Source organism: Dreissena polymorpha, chromosome 10 (genome assembly GCF_020536995.1).
Source record: "Dreissena polymorpha isolate Duluth1 chromosome 10, UMN_Dpol_1.0, whole genome shotgun sequence".
NCBI lineage: Eukaryota > Metazoa > Mollusca > Bivalvia > Myida > Dreissenidae > Dreissena > Dreissena polymorpha.
In genome coordinates, this window is record NC_068364.1 from 51,061,272 (window position 1) to 51,085,221 (window position 23,950).

At 37.6% G+C, this 23,950-nt stretch overlaps 1 protein-coding gene across 1 annotated transcript in view; it reads left to right on the forward strand.

The window, feature by feature from the left end:
- The window catches only part of LOC127848428 (BMP-binding endothelial regulator protein-like), a 64,013-nt gene that overhangs the window by 11,867 nt on the left and 28,196 nt on the right, over window positions 1-23,950 (forward strand). Inside the window, exons 2-5 of the mRNA XM_052380890.1 lie at window positions 8,084-8,169; window positions 17,314-17,422; window positions 18,321-18,403; window positions 20,850-20,940. Of these exons, the coding sequence (XP_052236850.1) occupies window positions 8,084-8,169; window positions 17,314-17,422; window positions 18,321-18,403; window positions 20,850-20,940 (369 nt within the window). The remainder of the gene's footprint in view (window positions 1-8,083; window positions 8,170-17,313; window positions 17,423-18,320; window positions 18,404-20,849; window positions 20,941-23,950) is intronic.

Genomic DNA, 23,950 nt, shown 5'->3' on the forward strand with positions numbered 1-23,950 from the left:
TTAATAGTTTACGCCTATTTTGCGGATCCCGCAAAGTATCAGCGGGCTCCCGTTATATTCTCAATTGTTATGCGTTAAAAGTATTGGAAAGCACATGTAACGATACGGTTAGGTTCGTTACCTTATATTCATACTAAACCTCTTTACGAGCATTGCAGCAATAGTCCGTAACATCTTCTTTAGTATTGCAGTAACATATGCATTAGCATGTTTAGTTTCGTTTTCGATCTTTTTAATTAGAATAAGGAATAAGGAAAATCAAATAAGAAACCAACGAACTTTTCATGTACTAAACATCTGTTTACAGAGAAATATGATGAACGATTAAATAAAGTGTCCTTCATTTTACTCAAGCAAAACAAATTGGGGTACCCGTATACTGGGAATTATTCGTCATTATAATGAAACATTTTACGGTAACGTGTTTATGGTTTAGTCAAATTACCATTTAGAACTTAAGATTTTTTAATGAGATTTATCTGAAATGTTACGACAATGTCGTGCTATGTAGTGTAATTATATGTAATGCAATGCAATATAATGCAATCCAATGTTTTTTTCCAGAACGCAGCTAATTTAAATCAGCTGCAACGGAAGTATACACTGACCAACCCGGATAGACTGTTTAAAACGGACAATGTGTTTTGTTGAAAATTTCACCTGTCACATTCTCAATGTTTTCGTGATTGTTTACCCTGATTAGATGTTGTAAGATAAGACACATCGCTTGACTTCAGCTCTTAAAATGTCATCAACTATTTGCAAACGAAGCTCGTGTGCTATTAAAATCCGATCATATGCCTTTTTCCGATAGTTACAGGCAGATGTCGGGCATACTGGTCACTTTAATTGTTTGGTCACCAGCAGGAAATGACCGTAATGGCGCGATTATCACAAAATTATAGTCTTCGCAGCGCACTGGTCTTTTCACCCACAATAAAAGAAAAAGAGCGAAAGGTCGCAGAAGTCGCGAAAAGAGCACAATCTATATGATATCACACGTTTTATTAAACAGGTGTCCCAATCATTTGAAAATTTAAATTCACTTCGGGGGAACTGATAAATGACGCATTAAACAGTGTTAGACGGGGTCTAATTAAGTATTTCAATGTATTTGATGCGAATTTTATGATGTTTAGATGGACTGCCGATACTATTTTGTGTGGACGACGGAGGGTTGATTTAAAGCGACGATTTGAAGGGTAATGTACGAGTGGGCTGATAACTACAAGTGGACGAGGGGGCGAGCTCCTAAATTAATTTCATAGGCAACAAGGGTAGAGTTTTCTGGGTCAAGTACGCAAAAAAAGTCTTAGAAATATTGGGCTTATTGCTTCATTAACCCATTTATACCTAGTGGACTCTCCCATCCTCCTAAATTGGATCCATTTATTTCCTAAATTATGGATGTCTAGTATATTTATTTCTATATTTAGAATATTTAGAATATTTCGTACAGAAATTCTTTAAAGCAAACAGCGCAGACCCTGATGCGACGCCGCATCATGCGGCGTCTCATCTGGGTCTACGCTGTTTGCCAATGCATTTCTTTTAGACGCTAGGCATAAACGGGTTAAGTTTCATTCCACAGAGGCGATAAGCGACACAACTTTCCCCATTTCGCTTTTATTCCTTTTTTCACTTAAAGAAGGTTTCTTATAAACGAAAATCTAGTGTAGCCGGCAAGTGTCGCCCTGATTAGCCTGTGCGGACTGAACAGGCTAATATGGGACTAAACTTTACGCACATGAAACCCAGAACGCGACTCAATTTGTCAAAAAATCAAGCATATAATAACTCTTTTACTAATATACTTAAGTACATGTTGTACACTTAGAGAATATTGTAAAAAAACTATCAATAACGCCATACTCATATGAATTACACCATTGCCAACGCCACTGCCATAGCCACAACAACCACTTTAACGTCAGTTTACACGTCTGGTCGTAGGCATTGACTAGGGTTAACAGTCAGTTTACACGTCTGGTCGTAGTCATTGACTAGGGTTAACAGTCAGTTTACACGTCTGGTCGTAGTCATTGACTAGGGTTAACAGTCAGTTTACACGTCTGGTCGTAGGCATTGACTAGGTCTAACAGTCAGTTTACACGTCTGGTCGTAGGCATTGACTAGGTTTAACAGTCAGTTTACACGTCTGGTCGAAGGCATTGACTAGGTTTAACAGTCAGTTTACACGTCTGGTCGAAGGCATTGACTAGGTTTAACAGTCAGTTTACACGTCTGGTCGAAGGCATTGACTAGGTTTAACAGTCAGTTTACACGTCTGGTCGAAGGCGTTGACTAGGTTTAACAGTCAGTTTACACGTCTGGTCGAAGGCATTGACTAGGTCTAACAGTCAGTTTACACGTCTGGTCGTAGGCATTGACTAGGTTTAACAGTCAGTTTACACGTCTGGTCGAAGGCATTGACTTGTACGTTTTAGCTTCTTTCTGGGGAAACAGAGTATAATGCATGTGCGTAGTGTATCTACCGAGATTAGCCTCTACAGTCCGCAAAGTATCATCACGAACGAGGCTTTCCGCTTTTATGATACTTTTCGATTAATGGATTATTCTAATTAACAAAAATCCAATTAAGGCGGAAAGTGTCGACCCTGATAAGCCTATGCGGACTGTCCTGTCTGATCTGAGATAACACTCTATATACGCACATGCATTAAGCCATTTATTCCTAGCGTCTAGATAAAGGCCTTGGCAAACAGCGTAGACCCAGATGTGACGCCGCATGATGCGGCGTCTCATCTGGTCTGCGCTGTTTGCTTAAAGGAATTTTTTTAAGACATATTCTAAATATAGAAATAAATATACTACACATCCCTAATTTTGGAAATAAATTGATCCAATTTAGAAGAATGGGTAAGTCCAGAAGGCATACGTGGGTTAAGCCCAGTGATCACTGAACGCGGCTCTTTTGAACTTGCATCAATCACACTCTCCGACATTGTCGCTTTTGAAAAGAACGTGAAAACTGTATTATCTTATGTTTAAATGAGCTTTCTTTAAGATAATTATTACAACTTGCTGCATATAAAACATGCTTTTCCAACAATAGCAAGCTCTAATTCATGTCTGTTTCAAGTCGGTAATGGTTACTCTTTATTTGCTTATGGTACATTCGAAACTACTTTTACAAAACTATGTCTTAGAACTGAGAAGAGACGTATGTAAACCGCGGCTCGCTGTTACGAACGCAAAAACATAAGTACATAAAACTGTATTTGACACAGACTCGCTGAACTATTTTTTCTGAGAAACATCAGTTGAGTGTAACCTACAAGGACACAGTTCACATTTGATTGACACAATGACATATTTTATTCAATAATATGTGAGAAAACGTCGGGTGTGATAATACACCTGACTGTATGAATTGTGGGCGCTATTAACAGAAAATATTTATAGCGATACTATAAATACATATCATTATCAAATACTAGAGTATTTAAGGACAGGTTAAAAAAAGAATATTATGATGCATTTCGTCCCTAAAACACGATATACTGCGCCAAAGAAAACACGGAAATGAGAAATTGTTTATTTGGGCCTCGTTCAGAGAAAACTTGACTTAACCCATTTATGCCTAGTGGACTCTCCCATCCTTCTAAATTGGATCAATTTATTTCCAAAATTAGGGATGTCTAGTATATTTATTTCTATATTTAGAATATTTCTTAAAGAAATTCCTTTAAGCAAACAGCGTAGACCCTGATGAGACGCCGCTTCATGCGGCATCTCATCTGGGTCTGCGCTGTTTGCCAAGGCCTATTTGCTAGACGCTAGTCATAAATGACTCAATGCATGATCGATAAGCAAACTCTTTATGCGAAAAATAACATTAAAGCGGAAAGTGTCGTCCCAGACTAGCCTGTGCGAACTGCACATGCTGATTTTGGGACGACACTTAAGGCACATGCATTAAGCCCAGTTTTCCCAAAACGAGGCTGATTTTCCCTCTTGTTTTCCGCCTCACTCTCGCGTACTAAGTACGCGCATCATCAATGGTAACTAATTATCCCATCTGACAAACGGTAATTGCCTGTCTGTCATGTCAGAGATGATTGGCCGAATGAATCGGTATTTAGTGGAATGACTTATTATAATGCTCGCTCAACGTGTTGAAGTTATTAATGACCTGTGTTTTTTCTCTTCTTTTTTACTTTTCTTCTTTTCTGCGTGATGGGTGTTATGTAACCGCGTTTGGGTAATGCGTGTACATGATTTGACACAGAACGGTTCTTGACTTTCATTCTTTTTATTAAGCCCATCGTCAATACAAACAAACATTTGCTTTATCTTTCTCATAAATGAATACGTTTGTCTTCTTGCGATATATCAAAGATACAATTTCGCACGCCATGACATTATGAGAAGAAAACAATATATGTGTCACGCTTAGGGAACAGAGGGTTAAATGCATGTGAGGCGTAGGGAACAGAGGGCTTAATGCATGTGAGGCTTAGGGAACAGAGGGTTTAATGCATGTGAGGCTTAGGGAACAGAGGACTTAATGCATGTGAGACTTAGGGAGAAGAGGGCTTAATGCATGTGAGACTTATGGAGCAGAGGGCTTAATGCATATGAGGCTTAGGGAACAGAGGGCTTAATGCATGTGAGGCTTAGGGAGCAAAGGGCTTAATGCATGTAAGGCTTAGGGAACAGAGGGCTTAATGCATGTGAGGCTTAGGGAACAGAGGGCTTAATGCATGTGAGGCTTAGGGAGCAGAGGGCTTAATGCATGTGAGGCTTAGGGAGTAGAGGGCTTAATGCATGTGAGGCTTAGGGAGCAGAGGGCTTAATGCATGTGAGGCTTAGGGAGCAGAGGGCTTAATGCATGTGAGGCTTAGGGAGCAGAGGGCTTAATGCATGTGAGGCGTAGGGAACAGAGGGCTTAATGCATGTGAGGCTTAGGGAAAAAAGGGCTTTGTGCATGTGAGGCTTAGGGAGCAGAGGACTTAATGCATGTGAGGCTTAGGGAACAGAGGGCTTAATGCATGTGAGGCTTAGGGAACAGAGGGCTTAATGCATGTGAGGCGTAGGGAACAGAGGACTTAATGCATGTGAGGCTTAGGGAGCAGAGGACTTAATGCATGTGAGGCGTAGGGAACAGAGGGCTTAATGCATGTGAGGCTTAGGGAACAAAGGGCTTAATGCATGTGAGGCTTAGGGAGCAGAGGACTTAATGCATGTGAGGCTTAGGGAACAGAGGGCATAATGCATGTGAGGCTTAGGGAACAGAGGGCTTAATGCATGTGAGGCGTAGGGAACAGAGGACTTAATGCATGTGAGGCTTAGGGAGCAGAGGACTTAATGCATGTGAGGCGTAGGGAACAGAGGGCTTAATGCATGTGAGGCTTAGGGAACAGAGGGCTTAATGCATGTGAGGCTTAGGGAACAGAGGGCTTAATGCATGTGAGGCGTAGGGAACAGAGGATTTAATGCATGTGAGGCTTAGGGAACAGAGGGCTTAATGCATGTGAGGCTTAGGGAACAGAGGGCTTAATGCATGTGAGTAAAGTATCATCCTAATCAGGGACGACACTTCCAGCTTTTATGGAAATTTTCGTTTCAAAGAAGTATCATTTTACGAAAGTCCAGTATTCAAGACAGAAGTGTCGTCCCTGATTAGCATGTGTTGACTGCACATGATATTTTGGGACGACACTTGACGCAAATAAGTTAAGGCCTGTTTTACCAAGGCGCGGCTTATATGTAAAATTTAAATAATAAACAAAGAAAATGTATAGGAATATTTTTGGAATTGGAACATGCATACACAAAAATAGATTTAATTGCTTTGAAAAAATTTGTTGAATGGTATATTGTATGTGTTTTGCCATTGAATGAATATGAATCGAAAGATAACTAATTAAAATTGAAAAATAGCGTATGTAAATAAGCAATAAACTGCATTATTATCATGACTAATAAATACACGTTATTTAATTGGCTCGGTGATGTATCGTCGAAAGCAAACCAAACATGATGTTGATATTGCAAAGTTTTATCGCAACCTTGCAAATATCAAATTATATTGGATAGTTTCTAGTTACCACAACATTGTATAGATCAGATGATATTAGACATTTACCTATAACCGAAACATTGCATAGATCAGATATTAGACAGTTGCTGTTTACCACAACTTTGCAAAGATCAGATGATATTAGACAGTTACTAATTACGGCAAACTTGCTTAGATCAGATGATATTAGACAGTTTCTATCAACCGCAACCTTGAATAAATCAGATGATATTAGACGGTTACTAGTTACCACAACTATGCATAGATCAGATGATATTAGACAGTTTCTGGATACCGCAACCTTGATTTTATCAGATGATATTAAACAGTTAATAATTACCGCGACATGTCATACATAATATTATATTCGACAGTTACTAATAACCGGAACCTTGCATAGATAAGATATTAGACATTTACTAATTAAGACAACCTTGCCAAGATCAGATGATATTAGACAGTACCTAATTACCGCGACCTTTCATAGATCAGATTATATTAGGCTGTTTCTAGTTACCGCAACCTTGCATAGATCACACGATATTAGACAGTTTCTTATTACCGCCACCTTGCATTGATCAGATAATATTAGACAGTTACTAGTTACCGCAACCTTGCATAGTTCAGATGATATAAGACAGTTTCTTATTACCGCCACATTGCATTGATCAGATTATATTAGACAGTTACTAATTACCACAACCTTGCATAGATCAGACGATATTAGACAGTTACTAGTGACCACAACCTTGCATAGATCAGATGATATTAGACAGTTACTAGTTACCACAACCTTTCATAGATCAGATGATATTAGACAGTTACTAATTACCACAACCTTGCATAGATCAGATATTAGACAGTTGCTTTTTACCACAACTTTTAATAGATCAGATGATATTAGACAGTTACTAATTACGGCAACCTTGCTTAGATCAGATGATATTAGACAGTTTCTAATAACCGCAACCTTGAATAAATCAGATGATATTAGACGGTTACTAGTTATCACAACCATGCATAAATCAGAGGATATTAGACAGTTTCTAATAACCGAAACCTTGCATAGATCAGATAATATTAGACAGTTATTAGTTACCGCAGTCTTGCATAGATCAAATATTAGACAGTTACTAGTTACCGCAATCTTGCATATATCAGATGATATTAGACAGTTTCTAGTTACCGCGACCTTGCAAAGATCAGATGATATTAGACAGTTTATAATAACCGCAACCTTGCATACATCAGATATTAGACAGTTACTAGTTACCGCAATCTTGCATAGATCAGATGATATTAGACTGTTACTTATAACGGCAACCTTGCATTGATCAGAATATATTAGACAGTTCTTAGTTACCGCAACCTTGCATAGATTAGATGATATAAGACAGTTTCTAGGTACCGCAACCTTGCATAGATCAGATTATATTAGACAGTTACTAATTACCGCAACCTTGCATAGATCAGATGATATTAGACAGTTACTTATTACCGCAACCTTTCATAGATCAGATGATATTAGACAGTTACTTATTACCGCAACCTTGCATAGATCAGATGATAGTATACAATTACTACCGCATTCTTGAATGTATAAGATGATATTTAACACTTGATACCACATTCGTGCATATACGTTACAGTACCTTACTTTATGTTCCATTTGATATTAAATAGTCTATATAAACGATGATATTTTACAGTAAATTCCTTTATCAGATTGTATTTAACAGTTACTTCATACATTAGATGTTATTAATCAGTTACTTCATATATCAGGTTTTATTTAGCAGTTGCTTAAATAGTTTAAACATAACCCCACAATGTAATAATTTTTCACGATACTCGTTTTGAACTGAAACATCTTGTCATGCTGTACGAATAAGTGATAGTTTAACAGCCTTTTTTATCATTGGTTGAAAAAAAAAGTAAATCATCGACTGGAGCTTATATAATAAATCAAGTTATTACTTTTTGTATGTGCAATATCGTGTAACTATATCTATCACATTGCGTGTTTTCTCTCTGCAGGGTCATTCGCCACGTGTAAGACCGAAGGTGCGCCGGTCTACATTCCCATGGTGTCTGATAACCCGTGCATCTCATGCGTGTGTGAGGTGGGTACAACGGTTGTTTAGAGAAATATACGAACCGTGCGCTGTGAAAAGAGGTTTTAATGCATGTGCGTAAAGTTTCTTCCCAGATTAGCCTGTGCAGTCTGCACAGGCTTATCAGGAAAGACACTTTCTGCGTTTATGATAGTTTTCGTTTAAAGAAAGTCTCTTCTTAGACGAAATGAAGTTTAGGCGGAAAGTTTCGTCCGTGATTAGCCTATGCGGACATCACAGGCTTATATGGAACGATACTTTACGCATATGCATTACACCCCCTTTTACATACAATAATTCGAGCTTCGCTCCGGGAAAACGGGGTTAAATGCATGTGCATAGAGTGTCGTTTTCTCAGATAGAAACTAATTAATTTTCTGAGGAATTAAAAAGTTTTTCATATTTTATCATACATAGGGATAATTTTTTTCCCAAAATGTATCACCCTAAACCCACGTTTAGGGCTTTAGAAACAGCATAAAATAAGTTATTAACTAACAAATTTAACATATATGTGATTACCAATAGAAACATATTGACGTCACGAGCGCGTCGTTATTCGTATCTGCCAGGCCAATACGATCATATCGAATGACAAAATAATAGCACGACAAACAGGGCCGGTAACAAATTTAAGTGAAGAAACACGGATGATATGTCGTATAAACGATAACATACGATATTCAAGGCCCGGGCGTCTGTAATCGGCCCTGGCTTAATAACATTTAACGTTTCCAATAAATGCTGTCACGTCAGTTACTGCGCTGACCATGTTTATATACTTAATCTACTAACGAGTGTCTTGATATGGTATGATACCGGTCGGTCCATAAACAAATATTTACATATTAATGTTATTGTATATAAATAAACATTCGACTCAAGTGTATCTGAAGGCTTAAACGGATCTTTTCACGGTTTGGTAAATTAAAAAAATTGAAAAAAATTGTTTCAGATTCACAAATTTTCGTTTTAGTTGTGATATTTGTGAGGAAACAGTATTACTGAACATTTACCATAGTCCAGTATAGCCATTTTATGTATCTTTCGACGATTTGAAAACCTAAAAATTATAAAGCGTTGCAACGCGAAACGATTGAATAATTTGGAGAGTTCTGTTGTTGTTGTTTAAATTTACGAAACTACGAAGATTGCTTATATAAGGTATAAAATACTTATTCTGTGTTTACTCGGTGGAATAGCCGAGAGGGCTAATGCGTTTTTACTTCAGACTAACTCCAGGACTCCGGGGTTCACTGGTTCGAGTCCTGATACCGGCTACTTTTTTTCCTTGTTTTAATTTTATTCTTGATTTTTTTACTGGAGGTTTTAAGATCCAATGTATAAATTTATCAATATAAAGCATTTAATGACAAACTTCAAAATATGCCAAAAACTGTGAAAAGGCCCCTTTAAAACATTACATAATAGATTTCTCAGTTAAAATACCTTACTAAGGATGTATTTAATACACGTTAAAAGCATGTCGTTCTTTTATTTTTGTCTTCCCGTGGAGTCCATCTCATTAAACATTTAAATTTATTTACGAATAACAATTGATAAACACCAATATAACTGATAATTTTAAGTCTGTTGTTATGTCCGTTTCCTTCCAAATATTCACCGGGCATTGATTTAACAATCATACTAGCCTCTATTTTGCAAAATGTGGCTTAATGCATGTGCGTAGAGTTTCGTCCCAGATGAATCTTTGCAGTGCCCATGGGCTAATCAGGGACGACACTTTTCGCCTGGAATTGATATTCTTTTAGAAGAGATTGCCTTAAAACGATTAGTACAATAACAGCCATTTAAACAAGAAAATCCATAAAAGCGGAAGTGCTGACTGCACCGGCTAATCAGGGACGACACTTTACACACATGCATTCAACTGGGCTAAATGCATGTGCGTAAAGTGTCGTCCCAGATTGACATGTGCAGTCCGAACAGGCTACTCCGATACGACACTTTCTGCTTGTATGATATTTTTCGTTTAAAGGAAGTCTTTATTTAGCGAAAATTCGGTTTAAGCAGAAAGTGTCGTCCCTGAGAAGCCTATGGGGACTGCACAGGTCAACCTGGGACGACAATTTACGCACCCCTATTAAGCCCAGTTTTCCCAAATCGAGGCACAAATGTTCATGTGTACAGTGACAAAACAAGTAACGATTATTAATAGTAAAAACTGGGCTAAATGCACGTTCGTAAAGTGTCGTCCCAGATTGACCTGTGCAGTCCGAACAGACTACTCAGGGACGACACTTTCTGCTTGTATGATATTTTTCGTTTAAAGGAAGTCTTTATTTAGCGAAAATTCAGTTTACCGGTGCAGAAAGTGTCGTCCCTGGGTAGCCTGTGCGGACTTCATAGGTCAATATGAGACGACACTTTACGCACATGTATTAAGCCCAGTTTTCCCAAATCGAGACTCAAATGTACATGGGTACATTGACAGAAATGTCACGACTGTTAATATTAAGTGTACTCATCTACTAGGATCTCCCTTAGTACATCCCTGTTGGTCGACTGATAGCGGACAGGCCGTGTGTACAAGCCACTTCAACCGTCTTCAGTCTGTTATTTATGGCGGTTTAATGGAATGGAATGCGAAGTTCGATTGTCTATTGTACAAAACGGTCGGGGAGGGGGGAGGGGGCATGGACATAGGATATTTAGGCATTTAAGTCAAATAATTTTTATTGAGATTTTTACGTGATTATTATATGTGGTTCTCTTTCTGACCACATGAACATAATAGTATTAAAAAAAAGTTCGATATAAAATTAACACATTCTGTATTCGTATTCAATGTATAAAATTAACATATAATTATTTATATTGATAAACGTCATATGATAGTATCCACTGTAAATATCACTCATCTGGTCAAGCATTATACAAAGCCGAATTAAGAACAAGGTAAAGCATTAACATATGAAAACAATGTTTCAGTATGCAATAGTGACTCTCTCCTGGAAAACCAGGATTAATGTATTTGCATAAAGTATCGTCCCATATAAGCCTTTGTAGTCCTCACAGCTAATCTAGGACGACCCTTTCCGCTTTAATGGAACTTTGTATTTAAAGGAAGTCTCTCCTAAACAAAAAATTAACTTAAGGCGGAAAGTTTAGTCCCTGATTAGCCTTTGCGGACTGCACAGGCTAATCTAGGACGACATTACACGCACAGACAGGTTTATATTTTTCTAAATTAAAGACCAGTTGAATGCTTGAACGGAAACGAATATAGTTACTGACTTTAACCCATCATTGATAATATTGTTAAGCCATTTCGTAGCTTAATTTTAATTTAACCTACACTGTTAAATAAGAAGAACTCAAGGTGAAGAAAAAAAGAACGGTCTGCATTTAACGCATGGTAAATACATTTGTAGCATGCTATTTTAAATGATAAATTTAAATGTAATGTTTAAGTCTTCCTATATACTTGAGTTGAATGTACATTTATATATAATAGCATTAACATGCAAATATTTGTTTATGGGTCGGTATCATTACATATCAAGACACTCGTAAGTAGATAAACAATGTAAACATGGTCCGTGGCAAACCAACCAACATTAATTGCAAATTAAAGGGGCCTTTTCACAGATTTGGGCATTTTTTTAACTTATTCATTAAATGCTTTATATTGATAAATGTAAACATTGGATTGTAAAAGCTCCAGTAAAAAATCAAGAATAAAATTAAAAAAGGAAAAGAACATTGCCCGGACCAGGTTTCGAAGTAAAAACGCTTTAGCCTACTGAGCTATTCCGCCAAGTACACATACTTGACGTATTTTATACCTTATATAAGCAATCTTCGTGGTTTCACAAAATTTAACGACAAAAACAGAACTCTCAAAATTATTCAATCGTTTTGCGTTGCAACGCTTTATAATTTTTATGTTTTAAAATCGTCAAAAGATGCATATAATGGCTATATTAGACCATGATAAATGTTCAGTATTACTGTTTCCACACAAATATCATAACTAAAACGAAAATTTGCGAATCTGAAACAACTTTTTTCAATTTTGTCAATTTACCAAAGCGTGAAAAGATCCCTTTAAAGGGAGTTGTTCGTAGTTTGTTCAAATGATGATTTTCAAGAAAGTGTCATGCATTTTTAAAAAAAGAACGCACGAAGTGTATTGAAATAATAGTAATCCTGACTAAGAACAATCTTCCAATGAAAATATGTTTCTTTAATGATAAGTATCAATCGAAACCTGAAAGATAATAAAACAGCGTTTGTACCGCTTTCATCTCTAATTTACTTTAAACTTTTTTTACTACTTATCGACGAAAATTAACGCGCATGCGTGAAGCTAAGTTTTCAAATAGCGCGACTCATTTAGGGTTGTGTTGCCTGCGTTGCCCTGTCTAGAATAAGAAATCGGTCATACTATTTCTAGAGGTCAATATTTTTCGATTATTATATTCAAATGATATCTTTACATAGATACCCTGTGTAAACATCAGTATTATATCAATGTATATCACGAAGGCGATTTCAATACGATATTAATTATGCATTCGCAAATGTTCATGTGTGGGAAAGCTTCCAAATGTAATGAGCGATGTTTGAAAGAAGACAATACTGTGACTGTGACATTTATTAATTATGAAATTGAATACGCATTCATCACTAAGTCTTTCCACGACTAGAACCATTTCAAACGCGATTATTTCGAATGAATTAATTTTTAACCTTCCATCATAAAACTAATCAATTTTCGATGTTAATTTGGGACAAAGTTTCTTCGAATAAATTGAAATTTCCTCTTTGATTTCAGTCTATTCATTCATCAGGTGTTCGCATTTTTCGTGAGGTCTATAGACTGGTGTTGTTTATATATAACTTTGTTTGCTCGTCATTACATAAACTTTGGACGAGTCTTTTTTACCCATTTATGCATATAATCTAGAAAAAAAGGGTTTGGCAAACAGCGTAGACCCAGATGAGAAGCCGCATGATACGGCGTCTCATAAGGGTCTGCGCTGTTTGCTTAAAGAGATTTATGTAAAAAATATTCTAAATGGCATATTGTCTGACGAAATGATCAGATATTTACAAGAAAAATAATATGTGAGGATAAGAAGTATTTATGTCGTTCAAATGGGTTGACATGATACTTTCCGTTATGCTAAAATAATGTATTTAATGTTAACAGAATATGATTGTAATAGTAAATAAATAGAAAAAGACATTTAAAGAGATATTACATTGATAAACAATTTAATTTGGTTCAATACGAAGGTAATTTAGACCAACTATTTTTCCAGCGAATATGGGTTTAACGTAAGTCAAGATATTATAAAGTCACAATATCGACAAAATGACAGAGAAATTAATACAACAATCGACGATCTACCATGATCGCCGTTAGTACGTCCCTGTCAGTCAACCGAAAGCGGACAGGCCGTGTGTGCCAGACACTTGAACCGCATTCAGTCTGTAGTTTATGGCGGTTTAATAGACAGGGATGCGAAGTTAGACAGTCTGTCGAAGGAAAAAAGATAATTAAGGGGGGGGGGGGGGTGGACACTTCAAAATTTTTGCATTTAAATAGAATAACTTTAGAGATTATCAGGTGATTACTATATTGTGTTTTTTTTTCTGACAACATACAAATAATTTGATTCTGTAAATTACACACAACAAATCAACAAATATTATGGCCTTCATATTATAATTAATATTCGTACATGTAACATATGTTTTGCATCTGTTAATATCACTTATCTTTTCTAATGGATGGGTTTGGATAACGACCTAGCAGTACTAACAACTGCCATCTAAAAATATGGTACAGAGAACAACTGTCACCTGTCTACAGCGGTCACTTTGCCATTTCCCTTCACTGACCGCAGTTCTCAGGTTGGACTGTTCTTGTTATTATGCAATTTTTAGATTGCGATTTGAACGTTGTCCGATCAAAGATCTTTATTGATTTTTTAACTGATTTTAAGCTCATATCAATAATATAAGAGTGTATATAGATATAGTTCTAACATCCAGGCTTGGTGAATGATTGGAAAGGCAAAATAATATAATAATAAACTTTAACCTAATATTAGCGTTTAGCATTTGTTTCATCGCAAATTAACCCATTTATGCCTAGCGTCTAGAAAAAAGGCCTTGGCAAACAGCGTAGACCCAGATAAGAAATAAGTATACAAGAAATCCCTAATTTTGGAAATAAATTTATCCAATTAAGAAGGATTGGAGAGTCCACTAGGCATAAATGGGTTACATGTACACAATAGATTATGTCGTACAGTCGGCGATTTTTTTTAATGAAACGGTCTGCATTAAATGCGTTGTCTACCCAGCCTTAGTATGTTATTTTAAATGAGGATTGTTAATGTGATGTTTTAGTTTTATGATACACTTGAGTCAAAGGTTTTATTAGTACAGAATAGCATTAAGAAGTAAATATTTGTTTATGGGCCGGTATCATTACATATCAAGATACTCGTTAGTAGATCAAGTATGTAAACATGGTCAGCGCAGTCACTGACAAGACATCATTGCCTATAAATGTGTCGTGTTCTGAGAAAACTGGGCTTAATGCATGTGCGTAAAGTGTCGTCCCAGATTAGCCTCTGCAGTCCGCACAAGCTAATCAGGGACGACAATTTACGCTTTTATGACATTTTTCGTTTAAATGAAGTCTCTTCTTAGCAAAAATCCAATTTAGGCGAATAGTGTCGTCCTTCATTAGCCTGTGTGCAATGCACAGGGTAATCTGGGACGACACTTTACGCACAGGCATTACGCTTATTCGTATTTAACGATCCAGTCGTATTGAACAGTGCAGTCTTCTTTTACGGTTCAGTGGGTTTTTTTGCGGTTCATAATTAACAGTGCATTCGCATTGCACGGTTTAGTCGTATTTTGTTTAAACCTATTTTTTGTAGCGCGATTGCATTTTACTACTTATTTGCAACAGCCACGAGTTCGTTTCCTGAGTCTAAAATTTCAGTTCAGAAAGGGAAGATCTAAAGACAGCTCCCACTGTTGGGATCGAAACGTGTCGTCCCGGTCGCTAGGCGGACACCGTACCCTTTACATCACGGCGACCCATGTCGTATTTAACAGTTTTGTCGTTTAAAACCGTTCATACGTATTGAGCTCTTCAGTCGTATTTCAGTTGCATTTAACGATTGTGTCGTTATTAACAGTTTAGTCGTTTTTAACATTCTGGTCGTAATAAGTGGTTCAGTCGTATTTAATGGTCCTTTTGTATTGAACAATTCAGTCGTATTTAACAGGTCATTCGTATTAAATAAGTCAGTCGTATTTAACATTCCGGACGTTTGCAACATATCTGTCGTTTTAAACGGTCCGGTGGTTTTGAACGGTTCAATCGTAGCAAACCATTGCTAATATTTTAATAGTTCAGTTGTAATTAACAACGTATCAACGTATTTAACTGTTCAGACGTATTTTAAGCTTTGCTGAATCGTGTTCCTAATTTGTTCGTTTTCATCTTCGAGCTATGACCTCTTACTTAGTACTGTGCACTTTATAATCCACGCCTTAAAGTGAGCATCGCGTTGGAAAAACGGGGCTTTATTAATGCGGTTAAGTGTCCTCTCCGACCGCACAGGCTAATCTGGGACGACATTTTCCGCTTTTATGATATTTTTTGTTCAAATTTAGTCTCTTCTAAGCAAAAATCCAATTTAGGCGGAAAGTGTCGTTCCTGATTAGCCTGTGCGGACTGCACAGGCTAATAAGGGACGCCACTTAACGCACATGCATTATGAACAGTTTTCTCAGAACGCGACTCATATAATGAGCACTGTTTTTGATAAAACAATGCAGTGACTGTGGCATTTATCAAATATGAAATTCAATACATATCGATCACTAAAACTGCCCACGACAGGAACCATTTCAAACACGTTTATTACGAATAAATTATTATTTTAATCGTCTCTGATACAAAAGATCATCAATTTTCGTTGTACATTTGGGGCAAAGTTTTTTCGAATAAACTGGAAATTGCGTTATGATATTTTTCTATCCATTCATTCTGCTCGCATTTTTGGGAGGTCTATAGAGTGTTTTTTTAAAACGTTTTGTGCTCGTCTTTTCATAAACTTTGGACGAGTCTCTTTTAGCACATCCCCACGCGTGCCATCGAGCAATGAGTTCCAATAGAATGGGGCTCAATACTGTAATTATTGGAATTATTTGTGTCTGTGAATGCGAATTCTTCAGCATGTTTTGTTGAAATGGCAAATGACATATTGTCCGTCAAAATGATCAGATTTGAAAAGAAAACTTCTCTGGGGGGATATGTAGTATCTATTTAGTCAAATGGTTTGGAATGATAAATACTTTCCGGTATTTAAGAATACTGTATTACAATTTTAACAGAGGGCGATTGTTATTGTAAATAATTAAAAAAGAGACATTTTGAGATATATGACAATAATAAAAATAATTAATAAAACAATTTCAATAAGTTAAATACGAAGGTAATATAGATAAATTATGTTTCCAGCTTTGAATATGGGTTAAAAGTAAGTCAATAATTACGTTTTGAAATTCACATAAAACAGACGAACAAGTTGTATGTGACTTTCGAAAGTTATTATAATACATTTAATAGTCACGATATCAATCAAAAAGAAAAAATACAAATAATGATCCATAATCATTTCTTTGGATATGTCTTTAGCTTCCCTAATTTGCCAATTTACTATAGATACAAGATTCAACTAAACCACACTTTAACTGGAAAAGAAATTACTTTAACTGTCCGACTTCAGTATACTATTAACCAAATGATAAGAATTTCAAAAAAAGTGTAAAAATCAACAATAAAAATTGTCGCTCGGGGAAAACGGTGCTTAAGGTATTTGTGTAAAATGTCGTCAACTATTGGCCTGTGAAGTCCGCACAGGCTAATCAGGGAAGGCACTTGAACTTGTGGTATGTTTTTGTTCAAAAGAAGGCATTTTCTGAGTGAAAATCGAGCTATTGCGAAAAGTGCCGTCGCTGATAAGCCTGTGCGGACTGCACAGACTAATCTTCAACGATTCTGTACGCTTATGCATTAGGACCCGTTTTCACAGATAGAGACTTACATATTTTTTGTTATATTTATATGTTTGTGTTCTTTTTGTTCAGAATAAAATCGTCAAGTGCACTCAAACTAAATGCCCCAGCACAGAGGGATGTTATGTCATACTGTTCGACGACTTCCGGCAGGAGCGGAAATGCTGCGACGTGTGTAAAGGTAAGAGAAGCAACAGCTACGCTTCTTTACACTTGTTTTCTGTTGCTTTCAAAGTGGGTGTGCAAAATTACATTGACAATTATCGTTGGAACAAAATATGTAATGATGTTATCAGAAAAACTCGCATTTCGTAGTTGAACGTCCAACTGTAAGCACGCAAAGGTTAGCATAAACAGGAAACATGGGTCTCGATTTGCTAAAACGGGCTTAGTGCATGTGCCTACAATGTATTTCAATATTAGCCCGTGCAGTCCACACAGGCTTATCAGGGATGACACATTCAGCCTTTATGGACTTTTTCGTTTAAAGAAAGTTCTTCTTAATGAAAATACAGTAAAGTCAGAAACGGTCGTCCATGGCCGCCTGTGCGGACTCCATAGTCTCATCTAGGACGAGACTATACGCACATGTTTTTAGCCTCGTTTTCCCAGAAAAAAATATATTACTATCAAATTGCTTTTCACAATAGACAGCTGAACATTGATTCGAAAAAAATATCTTAATTAAATGTTTATACTTAAACGTTACGTAACATATTAACGAAATTTTTCTTAACCCTTACAGTGCGGGAACCGAGTTGTGAAGGCCTTTGCAAACAGTTTGGATCCAGATGAGACGCCACAGAACGTGGCGTCTCATCTGGATCCATACTGTTTGCTATTCTGATAGTATTCTTTGAAAAAAAATCGAAGAAAATGCTAATTTTAGAAATTTAGCAGACGACATTTTAGCAGACGACAAATTTCCCAGCATGCAAAGGGTTAAGAAAATCCGTCGTTGACCAAGGCTTTTCTTTCAATACAAAAATAATGTTAATTAAATATATAATGTGACATCGGGATCTATTCTTTAAGCACCACTTTTGGAACAATTGTGATACACGAGATAATTGTTTCAGGATGTTCACTTAATGGCACGTCATACGAGAGCGGAAGTAGATGGACTGACCCACGTGACACGTGCAGAACGTACGAGTGCAAGGTAACACACTACCATAGTGTCACGTGCTAGCAGAAAGCTATATGACCCGCGCTCTGGAAAACGGAGCTTAATACACGTGCGTAAATTGTTGTCCCCGATTGTCATGTGCATTCAGTGACCACACTTTCCGCTGTTATAGTATTTTACGGAAATCCAGTTTGAAATCCAGGATGAAATCGAAAATGAAAGAGTCGTCCTAAATTAGCCTGTGCGCACTTCACACGCTACTATGAAACGACGCGAACATGCATTAAGCTCCGTTTTCCCATAACAAAGTATATATCCATGATGTTGCTGATAATGGTTTTATGATGGACGACGACAAATGAATTGACAGAACAATTTCTTCTATAACATGAACGTTAAATGATGATTTGATTATAATGGTTTTGATGATAGGGTTCAAGATAAGGACAGCGACGAAGATTGAGCTACTAAAAGTGAAGACAAACTTCATAGTTGATGATAAGGAGGAGGATAAAGAGGAGGAGGTTTCTGATGTTTTCGTCGGTAATGATGATAGTTATAAGGATACAAGTAATTGTAATGATGATCCTGATGATGTCGCTGCTGCTGCTGATGATGAGCGAAGGTCTGTCACATTATCCGTCGAGGAGACAAATACACGCCAAGTCAACAAGCGTAGGAAACTCAAGCCGGTGTTTGCAGCTAAACGGATCAGTTTTCGCATTCACGGAGCGTCGGAGAGGAAAGTTGATAGCTCCAGTAAACATTCCGTCGATTTGAGAGCTGTTCACAACCGGCTTATCTTGATCGAGATAAGCCACTTTAACAAAATAAATGACATGCTGTATTGAAAACAGATTTTCATTTTCGCGCAGATAAAATCAAAATATTTTAATTGTCTCCCAAAATCACATTTACATATTGAAATTCTCGATAATCTTGAAGCGCTTAAATGATAGTTTCGTGTTACCTTTTTGTAGTGGATTTTAACCTACTGTCTCTCGCGGAACGATAATTGCCGTTATCTTTAAGGAATCCTACACCCTTTTGTCACGGAAATGACGTTTTGAACACACGGCGAAGAGAGTTGACAAGTGTCACTTTAATTTAGTGTTTTTGTCGTTTGATTTTATTTGTATGAAGCATAAAGACTTAATCGAAACCCCCAAATTCTATGTATGATAATTAATGGATTTATAATTATACTGAGAGAACGCTGACACGAATTGAAAAGACCTGTAAACTTATTCGTCGAAATCTTATATGTACGACTAACATTAGCTATATAATCAATTATATGTGGCATTTATCTTTACTTTAAGTTTCAGATTTGATAAGTCAAACACTCATTACTTTTAAAAAATTATTTGCAAAAATACTGACTCGCGTAAATGAATGTTGTGGTATACAAACGAGTTTTACCTGCCAAGCAACCCAAAGCGCCACAATGAGAAAACAAAACAACAAATCATAAATATATATCATAAACAAATAAAAATGAGCCGTGCTCTGTGACAAAGGGGTTTAACGTATGTGCGTAAAGTGTCGTCCAAGATTAATCAGGGTCGACACTTTCCACTTTTATGGCATTTTTCTTTTACAGAAAGTCTCGTCTTAGCAAAAATCCGGTTAATGCGGAAAGTGTCATTCCTGATTAGCCTGTGCGGACTGCACATGCTAATCTTAGACGGCACTTTACGCACACATAACATAATGATGATGAAACAGAGATTCTCCGCGTGTCAGGGCTGATGGAAAAAGAAGATCCATGAATAGGGACGTCCACTTTTTCACAGTGTCAATCAAGCTTTTTCTCTGACGGCTTCGACGACGACCTCTGGCCAGAACTGGAGCACGGTCTCGCACAGGGAGTCGTGTCTGGTGACGTGTCCAAACCAAGCCAGCTTTTGTCGTTCGATGGTCGCCAAAAAGGGTTCAACAAGAGATGCCGTCATGTTCCGAAAGTACTTGTTGGTTTTGTGCTATATGTAGGAGATGTGGAGCAGTGTTCACTACCATTTGAGCATGCTCTGTGAAAAGAGGGTTTGATGCATGTGCGTAAAGTGTCGTCCCAGATTAGCCTGTGCAGTCCGCACAGGCTAATCTGGGACGACACTTAACGCACATGCATTAAACCCTCTTTTGCACAGAGCACGGCTTTTTGTGTTAACAGGCCTATATTCTGCGTGTTGTGTCAGCGTAAGCGCCCAGTTATCGCAGTCGTACAGTATAATAAAGCTTATTAGTGACTTGAGGTATAGCCTGTGCTTGGTCGGAAGCTGACGGGGCCGCTGGTTCTCAGCCTGCTCAGTCTGGCCATCGCTGCATTACAGCAGAGATTATATCGCCCCATTAATGCAAAAAGGCACCATGTTCCTTCTAAATTCAATGTCACGTGGTAACTTTTTGCAACAAGAGGGCGATATTTCCTGATATCTACCCTATTTCAGATTATATTTCATGGTTTCTTACATTGCAGGCCTCTGTGATAACTCGGTCCTCGACTCAGTGCTACACGCCCTGCTCGAACCCTTCACCCGTCCCTGGCCAGTGTTGTCCGTCATGTCAAGGTAAGCATTGATACTTACACGCTCTCGAACCCTTTACCCGTCCCTGGCCAGTGCTGTCTGTCATGTCAAGGTAAGCATTGATACCTTCACGCCCTGCTAGAACCATTTACCCGTCCCTGGTCAGTGTTTTCTGTCATGTCATGGTAAGCATTGATACCTACACGCCCTGCTCGAACCCATTACCCGTCCCTGGTCAGTGTTGTCCTTCATGTCAAGGTAAGCATTGATACCTACACGCCCTGCTCGAACCCTTTACCCGTCCCTGGTCAGTGTTGTCCGTCATGTCAAGGTTATCATTGATACCTACACGCCCTTCTCGAACCCTTTACCCGTCCCTGGTCAGTGTTGTCCTTCACGTCAAGGTAAGCATTGATACCTACACGCCCTGCTCGAACCCTTTACCCGTCCCTGGTCAGTGTTCTCCTTCATGTCAAGGTAAGCATTGATATCTACACGCCCTGCTCGAACCCTTTACCCGTCCCTGGTCAGTGTTGTCCTTCATGTCAAGGTTAGCATTTATACGATAATAGTTCTGAGAGACCTGGGCTTAATTCGTGTGTATATTCCGCACAGGCTAATCAGGGACGACACTTTCCGCCTAAACTGGATTTGTGTTTAAATGAACTATCCATTCAAGGGTAAAGTGTCGTCCCGAGTTAGCCTGTGCGGACTTCACAGGCTGATCTGGTACGCCACTCTTTGCACAAGCATTAAGTTCTGTTTTCTAAGAATGAGGCTCATACGATATTCTGGAGAGTTTTTGTTTGAAAGCGACCTTCAATTACATTCATCTTAGAGCGCATAATCGAATGCACTTAACAGTCAATCGGAAACAGCATGCGATTGGCATTTATTTTATAAAATAATTATAGCGCACTCCGATCTTCATATTTAATTTATCTATCCATGCAGGCGCATTCGAGAACGTAATATTTCTGTCAAATCGCGACGATACTATTGCTAATTAGTAAACGTTCCCCGGTGGCTGCGCAGTTTGTCAATCAGAACGAATTCTATAAGTTTATACTTTTACCACCCTTTAAACGCATGAATACTATAATAATACCTCGCATTGGGGAAATTATCCTTAAATGAATGTGCGTAAAATGTCGCCCCAGATTATCCTGTGAAATACGCAAAGGCTAATCAGGGACGACACTTGACGCACGTGCGATAAGCCCCGTTTTCCCAGAGCGCGGCTCATATAAATTCTATGAGTGACGGGCACATTATCATGTATTAAATGATTTATACCCTTTTCGCGTGAATAAGGAATTATTGCAATATGTAACAAATACTTCCAAGAAACGTAAACCTAAAATAACATGTTGACCGACGGATGACGTATGGTAAGTTATCTTTATTATGTTTGCCATATATACATCGGCAATGAACAATAATAAATTAACTGTATTTATATTCAATTTGTTGATGATCATTTATGATGAATGGTGACAAGACAAAAATTACACACATTGAAATGGAATTGAAATTTAATTAAAGTGATACCCAGTCAGGCTAGTCAGAAAGTCATTGGTAATTATGTCATCACTTAGCATTAAATAAAGTACTTTTCTACCTTAATCTTCTTATAACATTGTTTTCAACTGACAAAGCGCATTTTCAATGAGTAACGATACAAATTGATATTCTTGTGTGTTTGAAAATATCAAACAATAGCCGTCAGTAATTGAATGAGACACACTCGATTTGAAAGTCATTGACATTTGTCTCATAAGAAACATCCATTGGAATGTTTTGTTTGCGCATTTTGTACAAGGCATTGATCGATTTCACGTACCGAATCAGAAGCAAAGCATTCATTAATGATTATGTAATTGATTTAACCTTTTTAAAATTATCCCTGAAATTTTGATTGTGTACATTATAAAGGAAACATAGACCTACAGCTGAATACTTGTTTTTACAGCTGACACAATAGCGTAAGCACATATGCAGTCTTTATTTGAGAGCATGATGCCAGTGGTGGGCTGAACCTCGCTCTGGGAAAACGGGACTTAATGCATATGCGTAAAGTGTAGTCCAAACCAAGCATGTGCAGTCCGCACAGGCTTTTCAGAGACAACACTGGATTTGCGTCAAGAAGTGACCTCCTATAAACGAATAATTCCATGAAAGCGGAAAGTGTCGTTGCTGGTAGCAGGCTAATCTGCGCCGACACATGCATTAAGCCCCATTTACCCAAAGCCGGGCTCAATTTTTTTTTCCGTAATTCTAACGTCGTGATGGTAGTTTAATTTTGCCCATGTAAACTCGATGCATACACGTGCAAGCACTTGGAGATCAAATGAACGCCCGAACGCGTTCATGTCGTACATGCTTTAATTGCTTTCGGACAAATAAAACTAGTTGGCGACAAATTTGACGGAGTCACGAGAGTTTATATCCTGAAGAAGGATTGTACAATTTAGCCTCGTTCTGGAAAAAATGGCTTCATGCAAGTGTCGTCTCATAAATTCCTGTGCAGTCCGCGTAGGCCAATCAAGGGCGAAACTTGAATGGTTTGTGAAAAGGGATTATCATACAACCGCATTGATATCTGTCTGATATAACGTTGCCTGATATCTTTGTTTATATCATGGTCAACAGGAAGTTCTTATATCAGTCTTGTGTGGGGGATGGTCATAATACTCGGAATCAACTATAAAGTAATAATTTTAGTAAAATCCAATCATATTCATCAAAACAAACAATTTGATACCAAGATGTAATATATTTTAAACACAAGATGCAACACAAACAGCGAAAAACATTTTTTTTACAAATATTAAGCGCGCGTGCTCATGACGTCATTTTTTTAATTAACACGTCAAACAACAAAAGTCATATTCTTTGCCGCTAAAACTGCAGCTTTTTAGCGATTTTTTCATTATTTCTTTAAAATCGGGTACGTAGAGGTATGACAAACAGTAAAACAAGTTACTGCCTGATGTTTTTGTAATATATCAGGCTCGTCACAAATTAAATAACGGCAAGCCTCGCCGTTATA